General features: G+C 43.6%; 2 protein-coding genes across 10 annotated transcripts in view; both read left to right on the top strand.

The window, feature by feature from the left end:
* Positions 1 to 88: 88 nt before the first annotated feature.
* On the top strand, positions 89 to 5,517 carry LOC139576829 (putative nuclease HARBI1). Of its 5 annotated transcripts, none has more exons than XM_071403350.1 (11): positions 89 to 2,126; positions 2,461 to 2,531; positions 2,619 to 2,795; positions 2,886 to 2,947; positions 3,030 to 3,116; positions 3,204 to 3,245; positions 3,314 to 3,487; positions 3,567 to 3,602; positions 3,701 to 4,255; positions 4,537 to 4,648; positions 4,743 to 5,517. In XM_071403350.1, exons 1-8 carry the CDS (start codon positions 1,969 to 1,971, stop codon positions 3,600 to 3,602), a joined length of 807 nt encoding a protein of 268 aa, XP_071259451.1. In that variant the 5' UTR covers positions 89 to 1,968; the 3' UTR covers positions 3,701 to 4,255; positions 4,537 to 4,648; positions 4,743 to 5,517. The 5 variants fall into 5 exon arrangements, with proteins under 5 accessions (XP_071259451.1, XP_071259449.1, XP_071259448.1 ...); XM_071403348.1 differs by adding an exon at positions 4,325 to 4,440 and having other exon boundaries at positions 3,567 to 4,255; XM_071403347.1 differs by adding an exon at positions 4,325 to 4,440 and having other exon boundaries at positions 3,204 to 3,487.
* A 1,125-nt stretch (positions 5,518 to 6,642) lies between these two features.
* LOC139576825 (calcineurin-binding protein cabin-1-like) overlaps positions 6,643 to 24,084 on the top strand; it is a 64,496-nt gene continuing 47,054 nt past the window's right edge. The window contains exons 1-30 of one of the 5 annotated variants that reach the window (XM_071403342.1): positions 6,644 to 6,821; positions 7,372 to 7,421; positions 7,650 to 7,742; positions 7,851 to 7,964; positions 8,071 to 8,205; positions 8,370 to 8,550; positions 8,724 to 8,853; positions 8,951 to 9,100; positions 9,300 to 9,607; positions 9,753 to 9,930; positions 10,018 to 10,154; positions 10,248 to 10,465; positions 10,618 to 10,690; positions 10,805 to 10,992; positions 11,152 to 11,289; positions 11,463 to 11,654; positions 11,914 to 12,156; positions 12,263 to 12,416; positions 12,520 to 12,635; positions 12,805 to 12,966; positions 14,525 to 14,731; positions 15,020 to 15,171; positions 15,328 to 15,589; positions 15,782 to 15,952; positions 16,443 to 16,532; positions 17,098 to 17,249; positions 17,389 to 17,492; positions 21,720 to 21,785; positions 22,447 to 22,635; positions 22,834 to 23,285. In XM_071403342.1, the coding sequence (XP_071259443.1) occupies positions 7,419 to 7,421; positions 7,650 to 7,742; positions 7,851 to 7,964; positions 8,071 to 8,205; positions 8,370 to 8,550; positions 8,724 to 8,853; positions 8,951 to 9,100; positions 9,300 to 9,607; positions 9,753 to 9,930; positions 10,018 to 10,154; positions 10,248 to 10,465; positions 10,618 to 10,690; positions 10,805 to 10,992; positions 11,152 to 11,289; positions 11,463 to 11,654; positions 11,914 to 12,156; positions 12,263 to 12,416; positions 12,520 to 12,635; positions 12,805 to 12,966; positions 14,525 to 14,731; positions 15,020 to 15,171; positions 15,328 to 15,589; positions 15,782 to 15,952; positions 16,443 to 16,532; positions 17,098 to 17,249; positions 17,389 to 17,492; positions 21,720 to 21,785; positions 22,447 to 22,635; positions 22,834 to 23,285 (4,758 nt within the window). In that variant the 5' untranslated portion in view covers positions 6,644 to 6,821; positions 7,372 to 7,418. Of the gene's footprint in view, positions 6,822 to 7,371; positions 7,422 to 7,649; positions 7,743 to 7,850; positions 7,965 to 8,070; positions 8,206 to 8,369; positions 8,551 to 8,723; positions 8,854 to 8,950; positions 9,101 to 9,299; positions 9,608 to 9,752; positions 9,931 to 10,017; positions 10,155 to 10,247; positions 10,466 to 10,617; positions 10,691 to 10,804; positions 10,993 to 11,151; positions 11,290 to 11,462; positions 11,655 to 11,913; positions 12,157 to 12,262; positions 12,417 to 12,519; positions 12,636 to 12,804; positions 12,967 to 14,524; positions 14,732 to 15,019; positions 15,172 to 15,327; positions 15,590 to 15,781; positions 15,953 to 16,442; positions 16,533 to 17,097; positions 17,250 to 17,388; positions 17,673 to 21,719; positions 21,786 to 22,446; positions 22,636 to 22,833; positions 23,286 to 24,084 lie in introns of all 5 variants that reach the window. The other 4 variants (XM_071403340.1, XM_071403343.1, XM_071403341.1 and 1 more) reach the window with 4 other exon arrangements.

The raw sequence follows: 24,084 nt of genomic DNA, 5'->3' as shown, positions 1-24,084 counted from the left end.
CGCAAACCTTTTTTTATAGCACTGACAGCAGGGATCAATGACAGCGTCAGCCAGCCAAGTCTGAGCTGTTAAGGAAGGGAATGAGAGAGATGTAAGGGGCGGGGTTAAGCAGTGATAAGGGGCGGGGATAAGCAGTGGAGAGAGACGGAGGGCAATGAGAACAGTCTGAGAAAACAAAATATACATTTAGCTGTGAAGCATGTCTATCTCTCTAAAACACGATGAATAGCAAATATTACCATTAGCCCCTAAAAACAAACAAAATCTCAGCAGCGCATCAGCTGACTGCAGAGGCTTTAAACTACAGAGCTGGCAATTGAGGGAGCAAGACTTTTGCCAACAATGACACAGCACTGCACCATTTTGCCACTGCCCTACAACTGTGTGAGTCCAGATCACTGCAGAGTGACTCATTTTGAACCTCATTTTTGTATCAGTTTAGCTTTTGCTCCACATTTGTATCAGTATTAAAAACCTTTGCCATTTTTATGTAGCCCTTGGTTGAGGCTTTATGGTGACAGTACTACTGGACTGACTGTTGCAGGTTTCTGGGTTTGAAACCCATTTGGGCTATCCCCTGAATTTTCGACGACATTTTTCCTGTATCTGGCTATTCAGACATGGCTCTAGTCTAGATATGCAACCTCGCACAGACTCCAAAACAATCTATACACAATGGTCACAGCTTCGGGAAGCCTATTGAAGACAATTAAAAATTGTGAATGTAATTATATTTTGTGAAAATCGATTAATCATCTAAAGACATTTCCCTTTATCTAGCTACTCAGACTCTACATATGCTATACCAGCTCTCAAACTTCTAACTCATGTCTATTTAAAGTTCATGTCTTGAGAAAGCTTTATGAAGACAATTAAAAGTTGTGAATGTAATGATATTTTTGTGAAAATTCTGATTAGGCACCAGATATACCATACAAGTGCTCACAAATCTAACTGATGTATATTTAAAGTTCCACTAAGAGGAAGCCTTATCAAGAAAATTAAGTGTTGTGAATGATACGTCTAAATTGTCTAAAAACATGTACTCAGATTATGCTGTAGATATACCATGCCATTTCTCACCTCAGGTTCACAGGTAATCAAGCATGGATGATGGAGAATCAGGGTTTTTACAGCTAATACAAATCACTACTGTAATTCATAATTTCAAGCATCCTTGTCGTCCCAACCCCATAGTCCCAAAACAGGTTACTGCTGCATAAATCAGTTTGCCTTGGTTACAGAGACCACCACACCCCACCAAAGATGCTTTACTACTCTGGTTTGAGACAAATATTATGGGTAAACCATGGACAAATATGCCCATTGCCCCCAACCTAACCTGACTCTTAAGTATCTTTGCCATTGGGTAAATGGGTAAACCAGAAGAGGCGATGCGAGAGGGTTTACTCCGCCCCAAATCTTTCCACGAAAATAAGACCACGAAGTGGTCAATGAAAGTGTCGATTTTGGTCAACAAAAAATGTAATTGCTCATTTGTTACCAGGCTTATTTGATCGAATAGAAGTTTCGTAATGTTCGGGTTGTTATGAATGCACTGATATAAGTGGACGCACGTGGCATTCCGGCAACTTTGTTCACACGCGTATCTGCCCTCTCATTGGCTAGAACTGTCCCATCTGATCTCGCCTCCTCCCGCCTGGTTTCCATTTTTGTTATTTGCATTGTTAGAGCGGTCACTCGACTATTTTGTCAATATAATAGATTATATTTGGGTAAACTGGGGCCTGTTGCACAAAAGTAGAATTAAGACATCCGGGATAAATGACTCAGCTGAGCTCAATGAAGCCAAAACATGTGCGTCCAGGCTTAATTGGTTGCACAAAGACCAAGCCAGGATGAGCAGACACGGATTCATTAAGCCAGGTGAAACCAATCCTGGATAGGTGCGCGCTCACGGCTCACTCAAATAGACCCCGCCACAGATCACAGATTAACTGATTTACCATGGCAACTAGAGCCGCGTACTTTTCCCCGTCGGAAGCACAAATCCTCATGGAGGCATACGAGGAGGTAAAAGATATAATTAAGAAGAAAGGCAACACCGCCACAGTGATAAAGCAAAGAGAAAAAGCGTGGCAAAGTATTGCAGACCGCCTGAATGCGTAAGTAGTGCACAATTACACACTCACCGCTCCGCTGAAACATCACAATTACAATTCAAATATTTAATTCACATCTCCAAAAATGCAGTTGTACTGTAATTATGAAACGGTTAAATTTTTAATTGAAATGCACTGCAGATATGAGTGAAATTGTGTAAAGTAACTCCATCACACTGTATAAAGCTATGATACATTTTTTGATATTTTTACTGAAAACAAGACAAAAATACAAAGGAATTTTGTGCTGGTGTGACTCCATGAAATGTGTGTGTGTGTGTGTGTGTGTGTGTGTGTGTGTGTGTGTGTGTGTGTGTGTGTGTGTGTGTGTGTGTAGATTAAACATGAACGGGCCAAAACGGACATGGCAGCAGGTCAAAATCAAATACAAGAACATTCTGCAGAATGGTATGGTCCCTGACTAATATTTAACAAAGCACAAGCATATATTGTACCCAGAAGGTGCCTGCTCACACATTGTCTGTACTGTTTTAGCAGTGAAAAAGAATACCCACAGACAAGGCACGGGTGGTGGGTCACCAAAGGCTGACCTTACCCCAGCAGAGGACATGGCCTTGGAGCTAAATAAAGGCAGGCCCGTCTTAGAGGGGATCCCTGGGGGGAAAGAGACGAGCATAGGTTCCTCCCAAGATGCCACCCGCTTCATTCAAGGTATGTCCTTCCATCTCTACATGGGATACAACCACATTCATATTGAATCAATTTGGACTGTCTGACTTTGGTTTACCTATTGCCTTGCAGTGTCTGGCAGCACTGTGTTCCTGTTAGAGCCACCAGCACAAGCACCAGACGATGCTGATCCAGTGAGTACTCCATCAAAGGCATACTGTAGGCCTGGCATGTCTTGTCTACTAGCTTCAATATGAATCCGATTAAATGTGATAGGGTGAAGGCCCCAGTGCAGCAGCAACAGCACATGATGGAGACGATGATGAGGAGGAGACCATCTCTCTGGATTCCAGAAGGCATGAGGTATCATGTTAAGACTGTGAAAGTACTATTTACTCTACAATGGTGAGGAGTCCTCATCAAAATCAAAAAATCTAATTTCTTTTACAGGACCCAGATGCTATACAGTGGGAAAACCAGCCTGGCAACATAGTGCGTATTAATAAAAGGACACCACATCCTGCCAAATTCCAGCTGCGCTAATTGTATTGTGTTCACAGAGCTCACAAGCTATCAGAAAGTTGTATGGCAACCACCTCCGGCGCCAAATAGAACTGGCAGACATAGACATTCAGTACAAGAAGAAAAAGATGGAAAATCTTGCACTGGAGTCCGAAATAAAAAAGAGGACAATTAGGAAACTGGACCTTGAAATAAAAAAACTTGAGAGGGAGGTGAGATATGCCTTCAATGTACACTGTATGCTAACTGTAACACAAATGTATTAATCATTATTTTTCTTTCCTCCCCCAGCTCCAAGAAGATGACACAGCTCAAAATAAAAATTAGGTATATTCTCGTAAAGTCAAGTGAGCCATGACATATGAGCTCTTATTGTGAGCACACAGGACGGTGGCATCTTTCTAAGGTTTTTTTTATTTTCCCAGCAATCAGTACAACCAAGTCATCGTTATAAGGCATCGCCCTCTTTTGCCCACCCCCCCAGCACCAGGTGTGGCCACTAGCCTATATGAAGGCCCAAAATTGTGTGTTCCTTTCTGCTCTGACAATGGCATGCCCATTCGTGCGAGATGTGGTGGATGAAGAAGCACTTGTGCTGAGGAGAGCCTTCAGGCGAGAAAGGGTCTTCAGGGACCGGTTGGACCCACTGGCCTTCCCTGATGACCATCTATATGAAAGATACAGGTTTTCTGCAGATGGCATCAGGTATCTATGCAGACTACTGGGTCCCAGGATTAAGCACCGCACTGCACGGAGCCATGCACTGAGTGTGGAGCAAATGGTTTGTGTGGCCTTGCGCTTTTTTGCTAGTGGAGCCTTCCTGTACTCAGTGGGGGATGCAGAACAGCTGAACAAGGCCACAATTTGCCGCACAATAAGGAGTGTGTGTCTGGCTATCAAAGCATTAGCAGATGTCTTCATCTCCTTCCCTGGCCACAGAAGACTCTGTGACATCAAAGAGGAGTTCTATAGGATTGCAGGTAAGAGGATCTACAAATTACAGGACAACTGTTAACACATAGTAGGATACTCATTACTTTGTGTGACAGGTTTCCCCAATGTCATTGGTGCAGTGGACTGCACACACATAAGGATAAAAGCCCCCTCAGGTGCCCATGAGGCCGATTTTGTGAATAGGAAATCCTTTCACAGCATTAATGTTCAGGTGAACATAACTTTTTGATATTGTCCATTGACGAACACTCTGCATTGCCAGTGATGTGCATTGATTGGTGTAATATTCCTCATCTTATGATTTCAGATGGTCTGCAATGCTGACTGTGTGATCAGCAATGTTGTGGCAAAATGGCCTGGCTCAGTCCATGACTCCAGAATCTTTCGGGCCTCTGAAATCTATCAGTGCCTATCACAAGGTAAGCCACACAACCCCTATTTATAACCATCATGGCTGTGTCAAGAATATCACTGTGTTTATGAGGTAGTAATGATGAGATTTTGTGTTGACAGGTGAATTCTCTGGTGTGTTGCTGGGAGACAGGGGGTATGGCTGCCAGCCTTTTCTCCTGACACCTTTCACAGACCCCCAGGAAGCACAGCAGGCCTACAACCATGCCCATGCCAGGACCAGGGCCAGAGTTGAAATGACCTTTGGCCTCCTGAAGGCACGCTTTCACTGCCTTCACAAATTAAGGGTCAGCCCTGTTAGGGCATGTGATATTACTGTGGCTTGTGCTGTCCTCCACAATGTGGCCTGCCTGAGGAAGGAGAGGGCCCCCAGAGTGCCACCAGCCATGGACTGGGACAATCCGGCAATCTTCCCTGATGACGACAGTGGTCGGCTGCTGAGGGACCAATATGTGTTGAATTATTTTAGTTAGTATGTGTGCTTTCAATTTTGGTTAAATATGTCCTGCGGTGGCAGAGGAATTTGGGTTTTTTTGGGTTCGTTTTTTGACGAATTTGGCCTCTTATGATGTTTGTGCGGTATACTGTGTGTAATACAAGGCTGCAGGGAGGCTACTGCATCCATTCATTTGTCTGTTCAGTTGATGTGTATGGATTTGTCCTGCATTTATTTTAGTGTGCAGACATGCAGGGTGTGTTATATACAGACCTTTGAATGTGTATGTATCATTTTGTATAATATGCTTGGATTCTGTGCTTTCCATCTTGTAGAGTCACTGTGACTTCAGTTTCGAAAGGAGCTGATGGTTTACCTGCTTTGTTTTGTCCTTATTCAATAAAGGAACATAATGTTACACATTGTGTTTTTATATTCATATGGAATGTGTATTTGTTTATATGACAGAGTACTAGGGCCACACTGAAGAAAAAGGATAAAGTCATAAATTTATGAGGCTGGTTCTTTCTGCAGAAAAGCTACATATTGTTTTTACAGTTTTGATACTTATGACAATGTGATACTTAATATTCTGGCACATCAGCATGTCTTTGTTTATGAAACCATACTGAAGTACAATTTCACGAAATGCCCCACATCTGTCATTTTAACAACTGTCCTCCTTTAAAACAACTGGTTACAATATTATGACTTGTTTTTTTCCCCTCTGTGGCCCTAATATTCTATCATTTTATATATAGCCTTATAGTCTATGGGAAACTGTAAATTATCTAATGATAGCAACATCATCTAAAAATCATTTTTTATCCAAAATCATTGAAATTAATGATCACAAACGTTTAAATAATAACAGTGGGTCTAGTTATATGTGATAACAATGTATAGTGAGCAGTGAAATAACTATTGGTTTCCATTTGTGGTGACTGCTGACTGACATTAGGGATGAGATTAAATAGATCCTGGAATTTAGCCTGGTCTGGAGCAGGCTAGCTCCACAGAATAAATCTCCATGGTAATTTATACCATAACATATCCTCCTGCCCCCTATCCATCTTTAGTGCAACCGGATTACGGATCAATTGAGCCAGGATCACCAAGATATCCTGGCTTAATCCCTTATCCTAGTTTTGTGCAACAGGCCCCTGGTTTTGCAAGGCATCGTATTTTTATTATTATTTTTGTTATCAAATATAACAGACAGACATTATGGAGTTTAATAATTGAAAATAACATAAAAGCATACGCGACGTGACGATGACACTTATTTAGAAAATAATTTACAATATTATAATATTGGACTGTAGACAAGCTTTTCTTATTATTTAGTCATTTCAGAGATTCAATTATAGACATAAAGTCTATCGAGAATACTTTAAAGAAGGGTTGCCGGGGGTCTGAATAAAAGCCCTAAATGAAATGAAGTGAACAGAGCCGTGCACCAATTGCAATATCAGATCTTATGATTGGCGCTTCGAACCCGCCCTGTATTAGGCTGTCCAATAACCCACGATTTTACTAGTCACCGGATCATTCCCCCATGCAGAGTGAACGAGCTCTCTAGTGCATTCACAACAACAAAGGAGTGTCAAAGTTTTCAAGACCCTCACAGCTAGCTGGCTTTATAATATTGTATCATATTGATGCAGACTCCCAATATATGTTCGATTGTCAAAGTACCGAACAAGTCTGGTCAATGCAGGGAATGATGAGATTGGGAAGGATTGGTAAGTGGCTAGTAACAAAAATGTGCAAGTGATGCACACCGAGACTATTAGCTAGCTAGCTAGCTAGCTAGTTGTACCGCGCTACTGAGACTGATTCGGGTCAGGATGGAATAAGGATAGCAAGCAAGCTAACTATATATTTTTTGTCATCAAATCAACAACCTCACCTCGGTTAGTTTTCTGTCGGTAGATTGTGATGTCAAGTCTTTTTTTACATGGGTATCACTAACGTTAGCTAGCTAGCTATGATTCGACATAGGGTTATCATCGGTGTTTTGCAGCTTGCCTCCTATCTTTGCCCTAGACGATCGATAGCTAGCTACATAGCATAATTTCTGACACTGACATTCACTTGCTAGCTAGCTATACACTTCATGTTATTAACTTCTATTTTCAACATTGATCTTTAGCTTAGCATTGCTGCAGTTGTCTTGAAAAACAATTTCAACTAAAGAGTAACGTTACAGTACATACAGTTAGCTAACTTACATCTCCTGCAGCAATGTTTATCCAATATAATTTGTGTTTGTGTTTACAATCTTGTCTGTAGGTCTGGACAGTTGGAATTGATGGCCATTGTAGGCGCATGACTCAAAGATGGTTTGTTTCTTTATTTTACATCCTAACAATCCTATACAAATAGCCACAACTTCCAAAGTAGTAGCGATGAAGTAGTTGCTCAATGCATTCTCCTGAACAGGTAGTCAAATCGTTAGTCATATACTGTACCAGTACCACATGTTCAGTTTTTCACAGGACCATCAATTCTCACATTTGTATTGCACATTGATGTCTTTGGCCAATAATGTAATATTTTATTTTCTTCAGATCCGGATTGCAGCACTAAATGCAGCCTCAGCCGCAGCGGATGAGTCTGAAGACCCTCTGAAAACTAAAAAGAGTCGAACTAAGGAGGCTCAGGTGTGGTAATCTTGCTGAGCCTCATTACACTAACCACATTTGGTTAAACTTTGCTTTCAAAGTAGATATTTGCTTGTTCTGAATTATTGCCCTATTTTTCCTCTACAGGAAGCAGAGGCATTTGCTTTGTATCATAAAGCATTAGATCTTCAAAAGCATGACAAGTTTGAGGAGTCTGCAAAGGCTTATCATGAACTCCTCAAAACCCCATTGCTCAAAGAGGTATCATTCCCTTCAGAGACTCGATGTGTTTCACTGCATGCCTTATTGAAATGATCCTCCACAATAACCATTTATATGATTTAACATGTTGTCATGCCTCTCACAGGCAATGCCCTCAGACGACCAAAAGGTGGGTCTTAAGCATCCAGGGCTGATGCTGAAATACTCTACCTTCAAAAACCTGGCTAGTTTGGCTGCGCTGCGGGATGATTTGGAGACAGCCATGGAATTTTACTTGGAGGTAAACTCATCCAAAGAGAGCATAAGTTATGTAACCTATCAGTAAACCATATAACTAATAAGGGGTAAGGTACATCTTAGCGGGAGACTAAATGTTGTTTAGTGTACACAATACATTTGTTCAAGTCCATGTGACCTGAAGATACAGTATATGTTTTCTCGCAGGCTGTGATGCTGGATTCCACAGATGTGAACATGTGGTACAAGATTGGTCAGGTGGCGGTGCGACTGCTACGCATTCCTTTGGCGCGGCATGCCTTTGAGGAGGGTCTGCAATGTAACCCAGACCACTGGCCCTGTCTGGATAACCTCATAACTGTTCTCTACACACTCAGTGACTACAGCTGTGAGTCATTCCTCTGTATGTCTGTCCTCAGTCCTTTGCACAGTGACAAACTAATCAGTATTGTTTTTATCATATTTCTTACTCTTTAGAACTGTTGATTTGAAAACAAGGTTTAGGGGTGGTCCAGCTGTGCAAAAATGATGGAGATAATTATCTATTATACTGTTTTCCAGGCTGTTTGTATTTCATCTGCAAAGCCCTGGAAAAGGATCATTGTTACACCAAAGGGCTGGTGTTGAAGGAGAAGATCTTTGAAGAACAGCCTTGTCTGAAGAGGGACTCCATGCAAATGTTCCTGAAGTGGTACGGCCCTTCTACCCACCTGTTTACTTATCCTAAATGTGTGCTGTCATACAGCAGTCCATGTGGTCATGATCTTGTCCTCATGCTCCATATGCAGTGACATGTCCATTCACTATGTGGAGGTGGATGAGGAGGAGACCCAGGCCATTGTGGAGGAGGCGATGGATCTGCGACGGCGCAGGCAGGCTCTCTCTGCCCGGGAACCCAAACCAGACCTGGTCCTAGTCCAACCCATCCGCTGTTTCTCGTGAGTCTTCACACTTAATCTTATCTGTTGACAGGTGGACGCGCTTTCCCTTCTCCTCTTGTAGTTTCACAGGATACAGAGTTGCTGTGAATACTTAAACATGTATTTATTTTTTGGAGTTTACTCCCTTGCTTTTCACTTTGATTAATGATAGGATTGTTTTAATTGACAAAGCATTTAGCATTGTTATGATTCTCAGGTGGAAGAATGTTGGAGAGAGCCTCCTTGCCATGTACAGACATCAGACCACCTGCGAGCCGCCACGTCCAAGCCTGGGCCGCAGAATTGACCTGTCCCAGTACCGCGACCCCAACTGCCTCCAGGCCTTGCCTCCTGAGCCCTGCCCTCCTGTCAGTGATATTCAGACCATCCCCAGCAGCAGCCCCAGCTCCTCCCTGCCTCCACTTCCTGTCCCTGAGCCATCAGCACTGTCCCAGCCCAGCCCTCTGGTTCAGATCACACAGAGCCAGACGGTAGAGGTCACTACAACTACAGCCCCCTCTGTTGGTCAGTTGTTTCTTTTCATCTAATTTAGCATGTCAATTCCATTGATTTGCAAGCATTTAGACAACAAAACAAATTGTGTCAGAATGGCTTATTGTATGCTCTGATAATTAATGTATTGTTTAAATGTCAATTTGTGCCTTCACAGCTATGGAAACCTCCTTCACTGTGAAGGAGAAGGAGAAGAAGGCCCCTAAGAGGAGACGCACAATGGAGGACAGCGGAGACACTGCCAAGCGCCGCTCAGCTCGGGTCAGAAACACCAAGTGCAAGAAGGAGGAGAAGATCGACTTCCAGGAGCTGCTTTTCAAATACCTACCATCCAGGTATTGTCATGAACCCCAAAGGAACAATAACAACGCAATGCAAATATATTGTTTTGGATGGTGATGAGGCTCTCCTGTTCCACTCAGACTAAAGAAGTTTGACCTTGAGGATGACGACGAGAGCCTGAGTAACCTGGAAGCTCAGTGTGAAGTTAAGCAGGACTCCCAGCTGCTCCATGGCAACAGCGGCATGCTTTTAGACTCTATTGAATACATGGAATCAGGTACATGTCTTATACAATCCTCTACATGACTCCAATGCATTAATGTCAAACATCTTATAGGATTTACATGACATTGTCATTCTTCATCCCCAGAACAAGGGGATGTCCACAACTTCCTGCTCAATAATATGAGCAATGGTGGGATATTAGAGTTGATGATGTGCTATCTGAAAGCGGTGGGTCAGAAGTTCATGGAGGAGTGGCCTCGGGGGCTGACTGCAGTGGTGCTGGAGGTGTTTCACAGCTGGAGGAAGCACAGTAGCGGCCTGCCCAACCCTCTGCTCCGCGACTGCAGTAATCAACACATACGGGTATGGGACAGCCCAGGGATCTATTGTGACTCTCTCCTGATTTGTTACTTCATCAACAGTGTTTTAAATTGAAGTACCAATGTCTTGTCATCCCACCTATTGCACCTGTCAATCTGTCTGTAAATGGGTTGTAATTGGTGTTTCATGTGCAGGAAATGTTTCTGATGAGCCTATCATGTATGGAGCTTCAGTTGGAGCAATGGTCTCACAGCAAAGGCAAAAATGGTATGTGTCAGACAGATCGCTTTACTTTGTTATTCCTTTATGAAATAACCATATTGGTTGGCTTCTTTTTGAATAACCATACTAGTATATTCCTTACTTTTCCTTTTTGTAAAGGGTCGCCGAGAAAGTGCAGTGGGGGCCAGAGCAGTGTTGTGTGTGAAGCAGAGTTCCCAGGGCAGCACTTTGAAGGGGACCTGTTACAGCTGGCCTTGGGATCATCACAGGGGTACTTGTTTGAGGACAACTGGGTGGCCGTGGTGGTACGTGTTTACTGGCTCAAGGCACGCTTCTTGGCCCTGCAGGTAACCTTAACATTCATCCTGTAACCTCATTTACCCCTGTTTTCTTTTGCATATTTACCTTAGCGCTTAGAATCTAAATTGAATCGAATCTGATCAACATTTTCTGTTGATGTGATTCATAACAAACGTCTTGTTTTGTGTGCTTGTGTCTTCTCACAGGGAGACATGGACCAGGCCCTGGAAAGCTATGATGTGTGTACAGACATGCTGCAGAGTCACGCACGGACCACAGAGGAGGACAAGTACACCATCTACCTGCCCAACCTGCGTGTGGATGCAGCCATCTCAGTGGAGGAGGTCAGTGACCAGTAAAACTAGCACACAAATACCCTATTTGAATAACATGCACTTGGTCCTCACATGTGATCTATTATTTTGTCCAACCATCTCGTTAGAGCATGTAGGTCCCCTGTGGTTTTGAGTTGTCTGGTTCATCAAAAAGAGTTTCTTTCTCCAAATGTCATTGACAGATTGATAAGAAGCTGAAGTCTCTGGAGCGTTGTCAGTCCCTGGAGGAGATCCAGCGTCTGTTTGAGTCTGGGGACTATGAGTCTGTGGTGCGGCTGCTGCAGCCCACTCTCAGCTATGGCTCTGGGCGGGTCAAGCCTCTGGAGTTTGTCAGCTCTGTTCCTGAGAGGCCTGCCCAGCTGCTTCTGCTGCAGGTTAGCTTTTGGATTCATACAGCAATAGATGTACTGTGTTCGGTGTCTTTTATATGAGTCTCCTCTTTTTAAGAAGTCTTTCTCTGTTTGGCATGGCACTACTTAACAGTGTGCTACCGACGTGGAAAAGGACAAGCAGTGTTATTGCTTATCACGTCAGTACATTCTATGAGCATGATGACATGTACAATAGACAGCCATTGAGCCATTTTTAGATGGATGACATTTTTCCTCTTTTCTCGGCATCTCTGTACCCCAGAACTCCCTGTTGAAGCAGAAGGACTATCGTCAGTGTCTGGAGTGCACCGAGGTGGCCCTGAACGAAGCCCTGCAGCAGCTCAACACTGTCCCAGCCAGCTCTCACTCGGCCAAAGAGGAATGGGTCTCCACCATCACAACGCTGCTGGGAGGCATCGAGGTCTGCTTCACAGAGGACCTTCAACTCCTGAGCAACGTCAACCGCTACACCAGCATGGCCCGGCTGGCCAACAACCTCATCCAGGTCAGATGCACACCAGGGAAACACTGACACTAATGTATCTGGTAGACACAGAGTGTGTTTGGAAACAGAAAATCATATTCAAATTTGTTGTGTGTCTTGTCTCCAGCTGATTGACTGCATCATGGTGATCCCAGATGATCCCAAGGAGCCTAATTTCTCCTCGGTCCTGCCCTGGATTCTCCTGTACCACATCATCAAGCACGAGGAGGCTGCTTTCAACTGCCTGCTTCGCCAGCACATATCAGTAGGGGACGATGAAGGTATGTGGTGGTGGAGTACATCATGTTCATAACTGCGAAGATGTCCTCTTTTAAATCCATGTTGGAAGCCCTAAAATGACTTGTTCCCTGTGACCCTCTTCAGAAGACTCTAACACCCCCATGCTGCCCTCCTCCTTGATGCTGCTCAACACGGCCCATGAGTATCTGGGCCGCCGCTCCTGGTGCTGCAAGTCAGACGGCGCTCTGCTCAAGTTCTATGTGAGTTGGTCAGCAGGGCTGCGATTGTGTGGACATCCTCTGTCAGCTCAGTTAATTCCCTCTGTTTTGTTTACCTATGATATGGCTTTAATTAGTTTCTAATTGCTTTCAAAGTATTTTTCATAGTTTAATCAGGATAGAATGTTACTAGTGTTGTCTTCATGTTCAGGTTTGTGTTCTGGAGAAAGAGCTGGCTGCCTCTAAAGCGGAGGCCACCCATCCCTACAAAGAGGAGTTGGAGATGGCCTTGGAGCAGTGCTTCTACTGCCTGTACGCCTACCCCAGCAAGAAGAGCAAGGCCCGCTATCTAGAGGAGCACTCTGCTCAACAGGTCAAACACCAGCCCTCTTACAGGGATACTGTGAGATCTGGCATTCAAGCCCTTGTTTTACTTACGCTGCAAACAGGGACATAAAAATGGTGTCCACGAGTTCATCTGACTCTGGGTAAGTAGAACCAGAGCCAGAATGCCAGAATCCAACAGTATCCCTTTCATGTCGTATTACTGACTGTCCTTTATCTTTCAATGCCATTCACATTTCTGTCAGGTTTTGTCCTATTGTTTTGAGAGAGGATAAGCTAATGGAAATCATGTTAAATCATGTGAGATCATGTAATATGTTCAACTGGCTACTAGGTGGCTGTCAATCCGTCATGAGGTTGTTTACACACTGGTACTGGCTTGTAGTGTAACTGTGATATGCAGTAATTGCATGATGAATAGACTGCTCCTAAGGGACCAGGTTAATTAGTTAATGAATGCAACCCCCGACTAATTAACTACTGGTTGGTCATCCGAGCCATAAGACCCAAGGACTCTACTAGAATGGGTCAAGACATGAGTAAGCAATTTATGTACTTTCAGGGAATTTTAATGAGATTGATTATCTGGCTGCATCTGCTTAAGAATGTACCAGCCAGTGCTTTTATTCCCTTCTCATGCTAGAGGGAATCACCAAGGTTTCAGTTAGAAGCAGTTTTTCTGTTTTTCTATCTCAAGGCCATCAGACTGTTAAACAGCCATCACTAACATTGAGTGGCTGCTGCCAACATACTGACTCAATCTCTAGCCACTTTAATAATTAAAAATTGGATGTAATAAATGTATCACTAGCCACTTTAAACAATGCCACTTTATATAATGTTTACATACCCTACATTACTCATCTCATATGTATATACTGTACTCTATACCATCTACTGCATCTTGCCTATGCCGTTCGGCCATCGCTCATCCATATATTTTTATGTACATATTCTTATTCATTCCTTTACACTTGTGTGTGTATAAGGTACTTGTTGTGAAATTGTTAGATTACTTGTTAGATATTACTGCATGGTCGGAACTAGAAGCACAAGCATTTCGCTACACTCGCATTAACATCTGCTAACCATGTGTATGGTGCCTGTAATCGAATCCACAAATGCTGATGCTCCAGATACTCAACTAGTCTAAAGAAGGCCAGTTTTATTGTTTCTGTAATCAGTACAACAGTTTTCAGCTGTGCTAACATAATTGCAAAAGGGTTTTCTATTGATCAATTAGCCATTTAAAATGATAAACTTGGATTAGGTAACACAACATGCCATTGGAACACAGGAGTGATGGTTGCTGATAATGGGCCTCTGTACGCCTATGTAGATATTCCATAAAAAATCTGCCATTTCCAGCTACAATAGTCATTTACAACATTAACAATGTCTACACTGATTTTCTTTCAAAAACAAGGACATTTCTAAGTGACCCCAGACTTTTGAAAGATAGTGTATTTATGCGTTAAAATAATATGATAATTATACAGATTTTTTTTAACAGTACAATTTAATTCAATTTAATACAATTTAATAATATATTATCAAAACTAAATGTGCCTTACTATGGCGTGCAGGTGGAACTCCTGTGGAGCAACGCCCTCTTCATGTTCCAGTACTTCAAGCCCAAGACTCTGCCTGAGTTTGACAGCTACAAGACGAGCACGGTGTCTGCTGACCTGGCCAACCTGCTGAAGAGGATCTCTGGCATTGTGCCCCGAAGTGACACTCCCATCCTCACCATGGACGAGGTGTCAGCCTACATCGAGGGCACGGCTGGGAAGGTCAGTACAGGGCATTTGTGAGTCACAAATGCTAATTGACTGTACATCGCCTCAATCTGGCTTTACATGTTGCCATGGAGAATGCTTTAGGCCTATACAGCACGTCATGACCATTCATTATAGATCATGACACTGTACAAGTCATATTATACATTCAAATATATGTCTGGTTTACAAATGGAATACTTAATATGTATAAGATTCTAGTTGAATCTGTAAGACTGATGTCAGACCTGACCTTATCAGCATAGTAGATCATGAGATCATCCAGTGGTTCTTCCCACCTAGGAGCCAGTACCTTGCCTTCCTGAGGGGGGCGCTCCAGCACCCCCTGTGGTCAATGAGATCTTCTACCTCCTGGCTGACTACCACTTCAAGAACAAGGAGCAGTCCAAGGCCATCAAGTTCTATATGCATGACATCTGTGTTTGTCCAAACAGGTCAGTTCTGTTCGCTGCTATAGTTCTGTTGTTGTTTTAGTATAAACATTTTAAGCAACTCAACATGAATATATGTTTTTTTTTACCTTCAAGGTGATTTTTAAATGGTGTGATGTTGATGATTTTCCCTTGGCATGATTCATTGTATGGTTGTAGGTTTGACTCCTGGGCTGGCATGGCACTGGCGAGGGCCAGCCGCATCCAGGACAAGCTCAACTCCAACGAGCTGAAGAGTGATGGCCCCATTTGGAAGCACTCCCTGGCTGTGCTCAACTGCTTTAAGAGGGCCCTGGAGATCAACAGCTCCAACCTGGCTCTGTGGATCGAGTACGGCACCATGTCCTATGCCCTGCACTCCTTCGCCTCGCGTCAAGTCAAACAGTGGAGGAGCGAGCTGCCCCCTGAGGTCGTCAAACAGGTGCAGTGGACAGACCAGTGTATAGAATACTCATATGCACTGTATTCTGTTGTACTTCTCTAAACTAAATGATGTCACACCCTGTCACTTCCGGTCATCATGTGTCTGAATTCATTGTTTAGTCGATTGATCTGTCTAGGGGAGGTAAATCACTGCTGACAGTATTGGATATAATGTGTGTGTGTTTTTCAGATGGAGGAGAGGAGAGATACAATGCTGGAGACGTCGTCCCAGTGTTTCCAAGGGGCGTCTCGGTGTGAGGGGGATAGTGATGAGGAAGAGTGGCTCATCCATTACATGCTGGGGAAGATAGCTGAGAAACGAAAGCAGCCACCCCGGGAATACGTCCAGCTCTACAAACAGGTGCACAGCAGGGGACACTATCTGTGGACTCAAGTGATTCATAGGTCTGCCTTGCAGACTAGATTTGTACAGACTGGGGGAGTCTGAGGGCTCAAAGGAGTAGGGATGTCCATGGAGGCTAGTATGGTGGAATGGGGAAACTGGGAAGTCAGATGATACAGCTCTGTCTGTATGTCTTTCCCTGTTACCTTCACTGCTTCTTCACCTCTCCAGACCCAGTCCTTCAATTGTTTAGCTCCATTCTATAACTTCGAATCACTGTGTATCTCTGTTTTATTTTTCTCTTCTTCCAGTTCGTCTTTTGCAGTGTGTTTTGCTGCTCTGTTATAACAAGTCTAACACGATGTCATCAATTTATTAAGCAATATGTGTGAAAGGCTGATATCTGACCATTGCAAGTTATTGACTATGGTAACCAGTGTTTCATTGTGTGTAACACCCATCAGATGAGCTTGAGCAGTGTGTCTCTTCTCTTTTTCTTCCCACGCAGGCAGCACATTATCTGCATGAGGAGGCTGCCAGATACCCTCGGAAAATACACTACCACAATCCCCCTGACTTGGCTATGGAGGCCCTGGAGGTACACATGCTTCAGACCAGAGGGTTTCTAGCTCCAGTCCCCACTGGGCCATAACATACAGTTATGCATTTGCACATGAAGCAACCACTTTTTTTTTTAAAAGACCGTTTATTGCTGTATTCATCTAGAACAGTGGTATTCAAAGTCGGGGTCGCGGGAGAACTGCAGTGGAGTCACCCCCAAAAATAAAATTAAGAGTATTGTATTGTATGGGACAATATACAAAAGTTTTTGAGAAAGATAATTAGATGTTTTTTTTTGTTGAGTTTCTTTTCATTTTTATATGAGATGAACATGTAATGAATTGAAGGTTATTTGTTGACATATAAAAATCGAAAGTTGGCGATTTATAAGGTTGTGTCATTAGATTTGGGGTTGGGTGGGGTCATGAAATTTTTTCAGAAATTCTGGTGGAAAAAATGGGGTAACTCCTGAAAAAGTTAGAATTACACTGATCTAGAAGGAATTACATGTAACTGTCCTTTTTGTGTAATAATAGATATGTAGAGAGAGTATACCTCATCTTAAAAAATCCCTTTGACTCTCTGGCATCTCTCTCCCCCAGCTGTACTTCCGTCTGAGTGCCACCATCCTAAAGCTGCTGGAGGCTGAGGAACCGGACCTGGAGCATGAGATCTTCTTCAACATCCTGGCTGAGGCAGCCACCGGACCCTTCGCCAGGGGGGAAGAGAAGAGCATGCCCAGGTCCCACGAAAAGTGAGGGGCCTCAACCTTAGCCTAGGATCTATGCTCTTTGTTATGAAACTCGCTCTGTGACTCGCCTACAAATCAAAAGACATGAAATTCCCCCACTCTGGTCCAACCTTTTGTTTTGTCCCCCTCTCTCTCACCTCAGGGAGAAGCCCCTCTTCATGATGGACGAGGACTCCCACTGCTCTGTGTCGTCTGTGTGCGCTGCGGCGGATGTTCATGGGGCCTCCCTCCCCTCCAACGCTGCAGGTCTGACATCCCCACCTTACACGGCCACTCCGGTCGACCACGATTACGTCAAACGTAAAACCCTCAGGAGGCAGCAGCAGACGTGGCAGCAGCAGCATGAGGAGGAGCAGCAGGCTGATGGTACAGTCCCAGTCCTAGACGCTGCCTCTGGGCCTCTGGGCCCTTCCTTCACTGGGCTGGGTGAGAAATCTCACTGGGCTGGGGAGTAGTGGTGGTTAGAAGGTTCATCACTATGATGATAATGGCTCTGGTTCCAGTAAGGACCCCATATGCACTGGGTGATTGGGATATCATGGTAAAATGGGCAATATGGCATCTCAGGATATGTGGATATTGTTTTACTGCACTATAAAAGCAACAGTGTTTAGTTTAGGCAAACAGGTGTGAAGGTTGAGTTTGGCAGACAGCGTCCAGGCCTGTTTGTGTGTGTGTGTGTGTGTGTGTGTGTGTGTGTGTGTGTGTGTGTGTGTGTGTGTGTGTGTGTGTGTGTGTGTGTGTGTGTGTGTGTGTTGAAATATATAGTCAATATTTAGACTTTTGTGGTTGTCACCCTCTTCCCCCCCCCCCCCCCCCTTTTTTCCCCCCCAATTCCCTTGCTTCTCCATTTGATGACATCACCAGTTTCTATTGCAACTTCAGGAGACCTTGTGTCCCTGCATAGATCATTTTCTCATCGCCTTTTATGAAGACATTTTGAGAATAGATCCTGTTTTTATTTCATCAGGTGTTTCTGATGACTGTTCTTACTATTCAAATAATTATAGCAGGGCAATTATTTATGAAAATAATGCAAGAGACTTGCTGGCTATCACATTAGACTTGGATGCCAATATGTTCCCTGTAAGCTATGGTGTCTTTATTGGGGGTAATGGCCAGTAAAGTAGAGGTCTGTCCTGGACACAGCAGGCTTTTAGTGTGTTGTTAACTCTAGACCTGCTGTGACAATCCCAGAGCCACAGACAGCCAGGTTTCCATTGAGAGGTTTTACCTGATCCTAGTGAACAATTGCTGAATTGCTTGAGGTACCTCACAGTACTCTTTAGTAGCATCTCACTGCATGTTCACTTGAAACAATTGAGCTAAATTGAAGATTGTCACCCACTGACAGGACACTTCTAGATACAAAAGCTTGTCTTTAAACAAATATGTGTCAAGGGAAATTTGGTAGCTGTACTGAGACTGGGATCTGAAAACAAAACTATGGTTCAGAATTGTGCCTCTTACTGTGAGTGCAGTTCGATTGCTGAACCAAAGTCTAGTGCTTGTTTTGCAGTGCCGTATGAGTATTTCTGATGGCTGGTTTACTAGTAGCAGCAGACCTGTCAGTAGGAGGAGGGAAAGGGGAGAAGGGGCTGAATTTAGAATCAGTCACCTTTGTAAAGAGTGATTTCAATGATTCTACTTTACTAGACCTACACTGTCCACATACAGACAATATTGTCATACAATATAACAGCATGGTTAGAGATCCTTCAGTATAAGGGAGGCAGCTTTTCAAAATTAATTACAAACAAGATATCAGTTAATGCACTGATGCAACTTTGCTTTACATTTTAGCACATAGCATTGCATGACAACAGTAGTGTGATGGGAGACAAAAGCAGTTTACTCTGAACTCTGAACTCCCAATTGCCGGTGGTGAGATGATTGTGTGCTTCACCAAAGTGTGGATAAAAAAAATGCACCAAATCTCAGTGCACTAAACCTATGTTTATATTTATAGACCATTTTTAAGAGTATATTTTACAGAGGGGACGCAATCATGTGAAAATATCATGTACAAAAAAGTGTGCGTGTGTCTGTCTGTACTTAGTGGGAAGTTAGGATGAGATATTTGCATAATATGTTCCTGAAAAAAGTTGAAAGGCTTTTCACTTATAGAAACATAGAGCTATATACAATAATGTACAATTTGCTTCGGTTTCCCATAATTTAAATGATATTCACTGCAGCATTGTTTACTATGTTTGTTACATTGTTGCAAAGACGTCAAGGGGTAAAAACAAATATTTGCCGTGAGTGAAAAGATACAGTATCATTGAATGAATGCTGTTGTAAATATTTAACAAAAATATAAACGCAACAATTTCAAAGATTTTAATGAGTTACTGTTCATAAAAGGAAATCAGTCAATTGAAATACATTCATTAGGCCCTAATCTATGGATTTCACGTGACTGGGAATACAGATATGCATCTGTTGGTCACAGAACTTTTTTTTAAAGGTAGGCGCATGGATCAGAAACCCAGTCAGTGTCTGGTGTGACCACCATTTGCTTCATGCAGCGTGACACGTCTCCTTCACATAGTTGATCAGGCTGTTGATTGTGGCCTGTGGAATGTTGTCCCACTCCTCTTCAATGCTTGTGCGAAGTTTCTGGGTTTTGGCAGGAACTGGAACACGCTGTTGTACACGTTGATCCAGAGTTTTCCATAACATGCTCTGGGTGACGTGTCTGGTGAGTATGCAGGCCATGGATGGAGAACTGGGCAGTTTCAGCTTCCAGGAATTGTGTACAGATCCTTGCGACATGGGGCCTTGCATTATCATGCATGATGTTATGGCGGAGGATGAATGGCACAACATTGGGCCTCAGGATCTCTTCACGGTATCTCTGTGCAGTCAAATTGCCATAGATAAAATGTTAATGTGTTAGTTGTCTGTAGCTTATGCCCGCCCATACCGTAACCCCACCGCCACCATGGGGCACTGTTCACAACTTTGACATAAGCAAACCGCTCGCCCACACGACGCCATACATGCTGTCTGCCATCTGACTGGTACAGTTGAAATCGGGATTAATCCGTGAAGAGCACACTTCTCCAGCATGCCAGTGGCCATCGAAAGTTCCTGGTCTGGCGTGGTTACACGTGGTCTGCGGTTATGTGGCTGGTTAGACATGTTATCAAAAACAACGTTGGAGGTGCCTTATGGTAGAGAAATTAACATTTAATTATCTGGCAACAGCTCTGGTGGACATTCCTCCAGTGTGCATGCCAATTGCACGCTCCCTCAACTTGAGACATCTGTGGCATTGTGTTGTGTGACAAAACTGCACATTTTAGAGTGGTCTTTTATTGTCCCCCGCACAAGGTGCACCTGTGTAATGATCATGCTGTTTAATCAGCTTCTTGATGTGCCACTTCTGTCAGTTGGATGGATTATCTTGGCAAAAGAGAAATGTTCACACAGGGATGTAAACACATTTGTGCACACAATTTGTCAGAAATAAGCTTTTTGTGTTTTTGCAAAACGTCTGGGATCTTTTTAATTCAACTCATAAAACATGGGAACAACACTTTAAATGTTGCGTTTATATTTTTGTTCAGTATAAATTTACCATTCATTACAAACAGCCTTGCAAAATATCTTGGCAGTATATACTGTAAAAACAGCTTTTGGTATTTTGTTTCCCCCCTATGCCCTGTTTAGCTTGAATGTCTGACTACTGCAGCCATATTGCCCATGTTGCCAGTTTTTCTGTCACCTTTTCCAGATTCCTACCTACCTACCCACCTGCCTGCTACCTCTCTGCCTGCTTGCTTCTGCCACCTGCTTTGTCATGTATATGCATGTGGATACCAAGGGATGTGTGCTGCCACTGGACAAATCCAGTCCTCTCACAAACAATCCACTAAATGGTTCATGGGCTACTATGGGTTACTATTTGGCTTGGGTTTGTGGTTGCTTACGTTTGCAACAGAGATCTTAACCTATTTGATTGCATTTAAAAGTTATACAATGATTACTATGCTTTCCATTGCAATTGTGTTCAATTGATATTTACATTTTAGTCATCCAGAGCGACATACAGTTAGCGCATTCATCTTAAGATGGCTACATAATCACGGCATACATAAGTACTATTTTTCCTCAAAGTAGCTATCAGCAAAGTCAGCGCTAGTATGATGATATAATGCCAAATCAGTCCGAATGTGGTTGGCCCCTCATTGGCACACATCCTCTGAGATAGATGGTAGAAATGGACCACCGTGTGCAGGCAGGTTTGCCAGTGGATGCCAAGCCTTTCCTGCTTGATGCCTGTTTGAAGCACATCATGATAACAGCAATATGTAAGCAATTGTGGGGAGTAGAGGCAGTGCTGTTCTCAATTGAAGCATATGACGTGTGATTAAGGAAAAGAAACATGTACTGTAATATGTCTAATTGTCAAATCAGGAATGAAGCAATTTTTTTTATTTAAGCATATCCCAATATCTTCAACAGCCACCCCAGAACTTGACCATGATTACTGCCTGCCCAGGTCTCCAATGTGGCTGGCATCCCTGAATGGTACTGCACTTAAGACCCTCTTATATTCAGGACATTACAGAGTATCATGCACGATTTTAGGGACACAATTGCTCAGTGTAAAAGTGTCCCTAAATGAGTTCCACAGACTTCGTCACTACTCCACACTTTTTATTTTTATGGGGCAGTCCTTGCAACACCTATATCAGCTAAATTTGTACATTTAGCTAATTACAGGGAATCTTTAACAAGTCCCCTGAGCTCCTTTCACAGAACTTTGTTGCCCTCCTGCTAATTTGGTTATTGTCTGCAGAGGATTTCAGCTTCTTGCTGAGGTTGCACAATGTAGAAGAATGCTGGCATCTAGTTTTTAGGTGGCTTGAGTGCTGTGTAAAAGCAGAGGCCTCCCTCGAAGCATGACTAAGGTCTGGAGATTTTTGTGTATGTACGATAACTGTAATGACTGTCCTGCTGATCAACCTGATGATGTTTGCATAAATAGACATACTTTGCTACACACACACCCCTTTTCATTCTTGGAAACAAGTACCTATTTTATTCCTGAATGAAAACCTTAACTGCTTTGTGATTGATCCCTTGATAAGGAGTAGGTGGGTGTCAGTGGCCCATCCATGGGTATGGCTGGTCCATGCGTGTGACTGGCACCCATGCCAGACCTGTGTTTGTGTTTGACCCCTGGCAGAGCGCAGTCAGGACAGTGTGGTGGTGATGCTGTCTGACTCCAACTCCACCCAGGATGCCTTCACAGACCCCGCCAGCTCCCAGGACAGTAGCCATGTTAAGCTGCAGTCTCAGTCTGGGAAGGGCAGTACGTCTTCCTCTGAGAACACCACCCCCATCAAGGAGGGCCAGCCTACAGTTGAAGACACAGGTGGGTGTTGTTCCTTTTATCCTGAAATGCAGTTAAGGAAATTTGTTCTACCCGAACACCAGCTTTAGTATTTGCTAAATGGGGTTGTTCTTTAGTGATATTGTGAGCCAATGACTGTTGTGTTTTAGAGGGGACAGGACATATTGAGAATGGATCATGTTAATATTTCGCTCCTCTTCAAACCCTGAATTCCTCAAGGCTCACATGGGGGAAGAAGCAATGAGGGCGGGACTGTAATCTTGCTGGAGGACAAAGAACAAGTCCAAGAAGTAGAAGACACCATCTCATTGACAGTACCTGAGGCTGATGCCCAAAAGCCGACCATAGATCCCTGCCCTCATGCACTGCCTGTTCCATCCACCCCACCAAAGGCCTCGTCCACTCCTCAGGTCACCCCCCAAACCCCCACTCCTCAGGCCACCCCCCAGACTCCCGCCAGCGATGGGAAGAGCCGTCACCAGAGGTGGCCCGAGCCCCCTCCAGAGGTTGTGGAGGTGCCCAAGGCCCTCCCTGCTGAGCGGACAGAGCAGCGCCACATGCTGGTGGAGATGTGTGTCCGTGCTCTCTTCCTCTGCCTGAGCCGCTTCCCTCAGCACTACAAGAGCCTCTATCGCCTGGCCTTCTTCTACACCAACAGCAAGACCCAACAGGTTAGTTAGCCCACCCTTCCCCCATAGCATGCACGGTCACTAACATTCATTCACAGAATGTTTAAACAGTAAAATTAAACAATTTATATACCAGACCGTAAACCTATCATCAGTGGCATTAAATCTGACATTTAAAATCCCTCTGACACCATGAGTCTAGTTCCTCTTGTCAATTGTGCTAGTTTGCCTGCGGTTTATGTGACTGTACAGACGGTGCTGAAACAGGAGAGTGTGCTTTGTACACAAGGCTCTGTGGGTAGAGGTGTGTGTGGGTGGCAACAGCGCAGTGCTCTCTCAGCCAGGTTTGGCACAGCAAGGCTGCGTAGTGTCGTGACGTCCTACAGTAAGCATTTTGCCAGTCAGACCATCCTATGGGGACTGCTGGTCCCAATTCAATGAAGTTGGATTAGCCAATAGCCAGAGCAGAGTTCTGGCCATTGATAACAGCGTAGTGAACTGTTACTGTTTTCTTTAATAACATTTTGAGACTTATGTAGCTCTCCTCAGAATGTGCTGTTCATCTTGTTGTTAGAGGATTCATTCATTGGGCCCCTAACTTTCTTTATTTTACTGCCCCAGTGTTTTAGACTTAACAAAAATGGATTTAGAATCTCAAAATCACAAAGCCTACACCTTTAAGAAGTGAATAGGTCCTGAAAGTAAGTCCATAATTGTTTATTTAATTCCCTGTGGATTTTTGTGAAAATGTCAAGTGACTACCTACTGCTCAGTGTTAGCGACCAGTGGTAGCATTGTGGATGTTCACGTCTGTAGACCTCTTGGTTAATAAGCGATGAAC

This window comes from Salvelinus alpinus, chromosome 5 (assembly GCF_045679555.1).
Source record: "Salvelinus alpinus chromosome 5, SLU_Salpinus.1, whole genome shotgun sequence".
Classification (NCBI taxonomy): Eukaryota; Metazoa; Chordata; class Actinopteri; order Salmoniformes; family Salmonidae; genus Salvelinus; species Salvelinus alpinus.
This window is presented reverse-complemented; position numbering and strand designations above follow the sequence as displayed.